Raw genomic sequence first — 7,800 nt, 5'->3', positions numbered from 1 at the left:
AGACATAGTCAAGTCCGACAGGTGCACTGACTTCACAGTCATTGCATACATTCATGAGAGGTGCACACAACATCATCAAGGACTTCTAACCCTCTGACACTCCTCTCTTTTTGCTGCCACTTTCAAGCAGAAGCTACTGAAGCCTGAAGTCCAGTAATTCTAGTTTTGAGAATAGTTTTCCAACAGTTATCAGGTTATTGAACTTCTCTGTTCTGCCCTAACTGTAACACTACTTCAAGACACCAAAGATCTGTACTGCTGAGTCGGCAGATTTTTAAATCGTCTTTCTTTACATTTATTATCTTTTGTTCCTTGTGCTGTATGTACATGGGAAGCTACAGCAAATAAGACTGTATATTTTTTTAATGTAAATGACAACAAACCAGTTTATTCAACTTTGAAGTATCTAGGTATCACTGTGAGACATTTTTTATGTGAGTGCTGAGTCACATTGTTTATTTTTATATTATAAGAAATATTCAGACATCATTGAAATGTTTAAGGTCTTATACATTTAATGAAATTATTTATGTAAATTTGTTGCAGGCAAAGTTTCTATTATAAGCTTTGGAAAATGGTAACAAGAGCAATAATTCAGAATTTATTGTTGTGGGAAACTTAACTCTGTGACCTCTCTGCTTGATAATTTTCCTCAATTGTTAATGCAAACAACTGAGGTATCTGGCAGTATGTCCACATGGCTTATTGAAAGTAACAGGGCAGGTTGAGGACACGGTCACAATAATTATACTGGATTTTGGCATATGTAAATAGTGACATATAGAACAAGGGCAAGGATGCCCAAAATGAATTTTGTTAAAACATATTCAGCCACAATAGGATCAGTTGTACTGCACGTCAAACTCTAGGAAAGTTGATTTGGCTTTAAAGAATACGTAGATTTACCAAAAATAAATGCAGGGAGAAGGGATTTGTTACATGGATAGACTGGAGAGTATTGAGTTGCTCTCCTTGGATCAGAGATTATGAGGAGAGCTAGCAGGGATACTTTGTTATGATGAAAAATGTGAACGAAGAATATACAAACAATTCCTTTGTGAACCAGGGAATATAGAAAGAAGGAGCTTGATAAAACAACCAAAATTGATTATGAAATTTAACATGGCCCGAGCATAGTGTCAGGACTGTACTGCTGGGCAGTGGAGACAATTTCAGTTCTAGCATTCAAAGTGAAGCTGGTTTATGGACATGTGAAGAATTTGTGAGGATACAAGGAGTTGGGTGTGAGGGAGGGTGCATCCAGGGTAAACATGGAACAGGATAGATTCAACAGGCAGAATGCCATCCCTCCCTTGACTTAAAACAAGTTTAATTCCAACTCGAAGTAAAACACCATGCAGACACCATGGTCAAAGTAAAAACACAATGATGGACTGTGACATATTATGTTATATTTTATATTGTATATTGATATGTTTTAAAATGAGATAAATTGTGGAGTTATTTTATAGCGTAGGTCACAAACAAATGCAAACACTTCAAAACAGATCTCATTTAAAATGCCAGAGCTCTGCTCAAGCTAGACAGTCGAGGCTCCAAGTGCCTTTGCAAAAACTTTGAAGAATCCCTATAGAGACTTTACAAGTGGGTGTTGATTGGACATGCTGTGGAGTAATGGATTATTGTTTTTGAAAAGCAACAGATGAACAGGCTTGAAAGATTAAGTCTGATGCCATAGTCTGTCCGAATGCAATTTGCTGTTCTAGGAAGATCGTGTAGTTTTGCAAACAGAGAGTCAAACAGGCTTTTCTTTGAGTGAGAGAGAGAGTTCAGTTCTACAGTTCAGCTGCAGCAGCTGGGACTGGAACAGGACAAGCTGGCAAACTTGTGGAAGACAGGTTGCGAGTTCTTAGTTCAGCCTGTTCAAAGCCCTTGTGGTCCATATAAGAGGTGATGGGTGGTTGTTTAATGTTTCACTTGAAATAAGAGCAACAGAAAAGGAACTCTGTTGTGACCTGAACAGAAAGAATTTATCATCTGGAAAACCCCGATGGGGCCAGTTTCTTCGGCAAGACACTGAAATGGCTGATGGGAAGGAATCAGCTTGTGTCCAACGAGCAACGAATCTCCCTCTGAAAAGTGACAAGTACCTTCCTGAGCAGTAACCATTTACCTTTCAAACACCAAAGCCTGATGAAAATTCATAAATTCTCAATTCTGTGCACAGTATAAGAATTGCCTGATACTGGTGAACTGGGAGGAGCGAGAAGTGTGATTGGACCGTGAATTTTAAAAAAACTTTTCTGAACTTATGCACAACTTACATGCACTTGCACTTAGAATTAGAAGGGGGTTAAGAGTAATAACTTAAGGTTTGATCCTGTTTTCATGTTTAAAGATAATTAAAAGCAACTTTTGTTGAAGTAACCATTTGTCTTGGTGAATTTCTATTACTGCTGAGTTTTGGGGTCCTCTGGGCCCATCACAGGGACTTCATGCAGCAAAGCTAATCCTTTACCTACTGTGATGGAGGGCTCAAGCCTGAAACGTTGGTTCTGTTTCTTTATCTTTGCTACATGAAGTACTGCTGAATTTCTCCAGCTTTGTATTTTTATTTGACTTATTTCCAACTTGTCTTGGTTCTGATCAAAGGGGCTTCGTCCTGAAACATGAACCCTGCATTGTCTCCACAAATCGTACGGGTTAGTTTTCCTTTGGCCTGACGATTGACTTACTGGTCCTGAATCGACCAATTTATCAGCAGCCGGTCAGCCTCGGGGAGGAGGAACAGCAACGCGTTGCCACTCAATGGGCGGGAGCCTCCCGTTCCACGTCCCGCGCCCCGCACCGGCGCTCACGCTCTGGTCTCGCGAGATTTTCCCCTGGACGACTCGTCAGACGTGGCTCCTTGCGTCGGTTGCCATGGCGCGGCTCCGGTGCCTGTTCGCCGTCTTCCTGGTGGTCTTCGTCGGCGGCCTGTCCTTTGCAGACCCCAGCGCGTCCCTCGTGTGCATGGGGGCAGCGTTGGTCACGTGGGTAGGCTGGCGGCGGGGCCGAGGCGGCCGCCGGGTTGCGTGTGTGCTGGTGATGGGGGACCTGGGCCGCAGCCCCCGCATGCTGTACCACACGCTGTCGTTGGCCAGGCACGGCTTCAGTGTTACGGCCGTCGGTTACCATGGTGCGTGAAGGAGAGCGTCGTGACGACCTGCTTCTCATTGCCAAGAGCTTAATTTTCTGCATATTTAGACAAAACAAAGCCAAGTCCAACGTTATTAAATTGCAACTCTTTTAATTCTTTGCATTTGACCATGAGAGGATATTCTGAACCAGAATTTTCTGCAAATTTGATGAACTGATGTGAATTTAGCAGCATATGTGTTAATTGCTAATAAATATAGATAATATACTGAATGTAATAGTAAATATAGGTTAAAAAAAACGTTTTTGGAGTCTTTCCTTTTGCTGCTAACATCTTGCATGCAAGAGAATAAAACAACTTTTGTTTGCTTCACCTCCTTAAAAGATATCTGGATGTTCCAAAACCCACTCTAGTCAATTAAAGTCCCTTTGAACTGCGACTTCGGGTTGGCATATTCGTCAACTTCATTGTGGTAATGAACAATTTGTATGTTTTGAGAGAAATTTATACAAGGAGCTAACTAACTGGGCTCTTTTAAGGTTTCATTAGAATTTGGGGATGTCTGAAAATTTAACCCTGCTTATTGAGTGATGGCCTGGAGTCCCAGGGGTGGCCAACCTTTTTTTTAATTTGGACAACATGGTAACCCCATTTTGGCCCACGAGTGGGTGTAGGTTCATTGGGCGCCGTGGACTGAAATGACCGTGCTGTATGTTTATATTCAAAAGTTGTGTATCCCAGCTTAGACATTGAACTTTGATTAATTAGCTTCAGTTTCGCCATTTGCATTGGATGTGGTATTTTATATTTAATATGACCAGTCAATGCAGTGGTTTTTTTTGGATGTATTTACCGTTACCCAACTTTGCTGAATCCTATCCAAATTGTCGTTTCTAGATTTTTAACTCGTTTGATTAATTTTATTATTTTTATTGTTTTACAGGTGCAAAACCTCATAGAGATGTATTAAATAATGATAATATTAAAATAGTCTACTTAACAGAGATTAAGACAGCAACAAAATGTAAGTATTATCATCTTTATTATGTTAATTATACAACTCGCTTTGGAAACCAATGGGGCATAAATAAACTGGAAGAACCGTTAGTCTGTCATGGGACTTTACAAAGGATTCAGATCAGTTTTTATATTTTGTAGTTGGACCAAAGGTTTTCCAATATGGGGTCAAGATCTTTGTGCAAACTCTGCAAATATGCTATGTCCTCTTAAAGATTGATGCACCATCATACATGCTTCTGCAAGTAAGTTAACTCTAGGTTTTTTTTTCATTTTCTGAACTATTTAAATAAACTGTAAGATTATATTTTCTTTTTTTTACATCATTCCAAACAGAATCCTCCAGGTCTCCCAGCAATTGCAGTTGTGTGGACAATATGTTTGTTAAGAGGAAGTAAATTTATTATTGACTGGCATAATTATGGTTACACCATTATGGGACTGACACATGGAGATCATCACCCGATTGTGCTGATTGCCAAATGGTAAGTATTGATTTCTCTTCTGTCAAATTTTTATCAAATTTAGTTCTGATAAAAACATCTTTTTGTAACTTTTCAGTATACTGTATTGAATTCTAACATCCAGTTTATTTGAAGAATCAATGGCTGTTATAGTTTGCACATATTCCAATTCTAAACTAAAGAACTCTAACATAAAAATGTCGAGATTTCTATGCTCTTTTGTGGTTTAAGAGGCTAATGTGGAGCAGCAGAATCTTCCACAGATGAGGCAAAAAGTGACTGACAAGCCAGATGGGTGGATAGTTTGTGAGGTGGTGCAATCATTCCACAACTTGTGCAGTACTTAAGGTTCCCAATACCATTGAATGCTCTTTATTTATTTTGAGGAGTCATTGTTAGAAGTTTCCAGGAGTCAATGCTGTGTTATTCAAGAAAGCTTTAAGCACCTCCTTGAATTTTCCCCCACCCCCTCCTCTGCCTTCCTGGTAATCTGTTCCAATAATAGATTCTGCATTGAAACTCTGGTGTCAGGCATGTGTACAACATGGCCAACCTAACACATGACTGCATGTAAGCAGGACTTGGAAGAAGACTCTGACATTGGTTGACTTTCTCTTTCCAGTGAATTTGGAGGATTTTGTAGGTACACCAATGGTCATTTTTCTCGTGTTTTGAAACTCCTGCAATTACTGCTGCAAAATAGACCATGAGTTTTCTTTGCAGCTGGATGTGAGGTGTACAGAGATTTGAGTACAAGGAAACTTGAGTCTCTTTGAACACCAATGTCTTTCATTTTCTCAGTGTTTTAAAACATTCTGCATTTGTACTTTTTTTTGGACTAAAGTGGATGACCTCACATTTTGACACATCTATCACATCTTTAGTCCCATCGTTTAACCTGCCTTCATTCCCAGAACCCTCTACACCTTTCTCACAGTCCAGTCTGCCTCCTTGCTTTGTTTCAACAGCAAATTTGTATGTTATATTGACCTCCCTCATTAAAATCATAGTATAGATTGTGAACAGCTTTGATCCCTGCAACAATCAGAAGACATGATGAAGCTGGGTAGGATCCAAGGCAGCAACGCATCCCTCTTTGATGACCTCATGCATTCTATGCTTGCTTTGAACTGAAGATCAATGAGTTGATCTCGTCTGCCGCGACCATATCTACGGTTACCATCACAGACATCAGATCAATTTTTCTGACCATGAATCTGGGAAAAGTGACTGGACCATTTTGAGTCCCTGGCTGTGTCCTGGAATGTGCGTGAGCTATTTAACAGGGACAGTCTTCAACCTCTTCCTTCTAGATTCTGAATTTCCAATCTGCTTTAATAAAACCCAAGGCCACACGCTTTAATGACTACTGCCTACTGGCGCGTACATCATCAAGAGGCTGATCATGGCTCACATTAACTTCAGCCTCCCAAGACAACCTTGATCCACTCCAAATCTTTCCTCTCACACCATAAACCTATGATTCTGGTTTTAGACCTCCCTGCTTTGGGGAAAAGGCTACGACCATTCACCTTGTCTATGATATTGTAAGGTTCCCTCTCAGCCTCCTATGCTTTGGGGAGAAAAGGCCCTCCTTATAAATCCAACTCAACCAGTCCCAGTCCCAGTAACATTCTCATGAATTTTATCTGTACCGTTACCAGCTTAACGTCATTTTTTCGATGTTTGCGCTCCAGAACTGCACTCCAGTGAAATCTGGTTTCATGGACCCAACTCCTGCACTTGATGCCCTGACTGATGAAGACAAACATGCCAAACACTGCCATCACTACCTTGATTGCCACTTGCATGGAACTGGGTACCTGTATCTCTAGGTCGTCTTGTTCAACAGATCTATGTTGGAGGCAAAAAAATGATTGAAATACTAAATAAGTACTTTACAGAGGTATTTATCTACAGTTAAATGAGAACACACTGGACACGCGATCCGACCATAGGGTTTCAAGACAACCTTGATCCACTCCAAATCTTTCCTCTCACACCATAAACCTATGATTCTGGTTTTAGACCTCCCTGCTTTGGGGAAAAGGCTACGACCATTCACCTTGTCTATGATATTGTAAGGTTCCCTCTCAGCCTCCTATGCTTTGGGGAGAAAAGGCCCAAAGTATCCTAGCCTCTCCTTATAAATCCAACTCAACCAGTCCCAGTAACATTCTCATGAATTTTATCTGTACCGTTACCAGCTTAACGTCATTTTTTCGATGTTTGCGCTCCAGAACTGCACTCCAGTGAAATCTGGTTTCATGGACCCAACTCCTGCACTTGATGCCCTGATTGATGAAGACAAACATGCCAAACACTGCCATCACTACCCTGATTGCCACTTGCATGGAACTGTGTACCTGTATCTCTAGGTCGTCTTGTTCAACAGATCTATGTTGGAGGAAAAAAAATGATTGAGATACTAAATAAGTACTTTACAGAGGTATTTATCTACAGTTAAATGAGAACACACTGGACACGCGATCCGACCATAGGGTTTCAGCATTCATAGATTGGATTGGAACGCAGATTTTGGCAAAAAAGAGAGGGGTGGGTTTGTGGTTTTCTTTCTTAATACCGGCTAGTGCATGACCATTCAGATTACGTCAACTTCCTGCTCCACAGTATTAGAATAAATCTCAATTAAGTGCAGAGCTTGCTATCAACCCCGAGTTCTCATCAGTGATTCTCACTGGAGTTCATATCCCTCCTAATGCAGATTACAAACGGCACTTGTAGAGCTGCATATTGTGGTCAGTAAACAAGATATGGCCTACTCCAATGCGCCACAAATAATTCTCAGTGACTAACCAGGCCTGTCTCAAGAAAACCCTGCCCAATTACTACCAGCATGTGATCTGCTGTACCAGAGGTCCCTGCACATTTGATCACTACTACACGAAGATAAGGAACGCCTACCTTTCTTTCTCAAGACTATTTTGGCAAGTCAGATCATCTGGCTGTGCTCTTTCTGCTTTTATACAGACAGAGCCTAAAAAAGAAGGCTCCAGAGATCAGGACAGCTGGAAGGTGGTGTGGACTTCAGGAAGGGAAAATCAGAAGTGGAGAGAATGAGCAAATTTAAATTCCTGGAAGACAATATCTCAAGGGATCTTTCCTGAACCAAACACATTTGAGTCATTGTGAAGAAAGCATGTCAGTGTCATTACTTCTTCAGGCGTTTGTACAGGTTTATTATGACATCAAAAACTT

At 40.7% G+C, this 7,800-nt stretch overlaps 1 protein-coding gene across 3 annotated transcripts in view; it reads left to right on the top strand.

Moving 5' to 3' along the window:
• The first annotated feature begins 2,847 nt into the window (after positions 1 to 2,847).
• Positions 2,848 to 7,800, top strand: part of alg1 (ALG1 chitobiosyldiphosphodolichol beta-mannosyltransferase) — a 29,550-nt gene continuing 24,597 nt past the window's right edge. For all 3 annotated transcript variants that reach the window (XM_069906297.1, XM_069906298.1, XM_069906296.1), the window contains exons 1-4: positions 2,848 to 3,139; positions 4,044 to 4,124; positions 4,259 to 4,362; positions 4,454 to 4,602. In XM_069906297.1, coding sequence (XP_069762398.1) covers positions 2,884 to 3,139; positions 4,044 to 4,124; positions 4,259 to 4,362; positions 4,454 to 4,602 — 590 coding nt within the window. In that variant the 5' untranslated portion in view covers positions 2,848 to 2,883. The remainder of the gene's footprint in view (positions 3,140 to 4,043; positions 4,125 to 4,258; positions 4,363 to 4,453; positions 4,603 to 7,800) is intronic.

This window comes from Narcine bancroftii, chromosome 12, assembly GCF_036971445.1.
Source record: "Narcine bancroftii isolate sNarBan1 chromosome 12, sNarBan1.hap1, whole genome shotgun sequence".
Taxonomy (NCBI): Eukaryota; Metazoa; Chordata; class Chondrichthyes; order Torpediniformes; family Narcinidae; genus Narcine; species Narcine bancroftii.
Note: the sequence above shows the minus strand (reverse complement) of the source record. Positions and strands in the feature narration are given on the sequence as shown.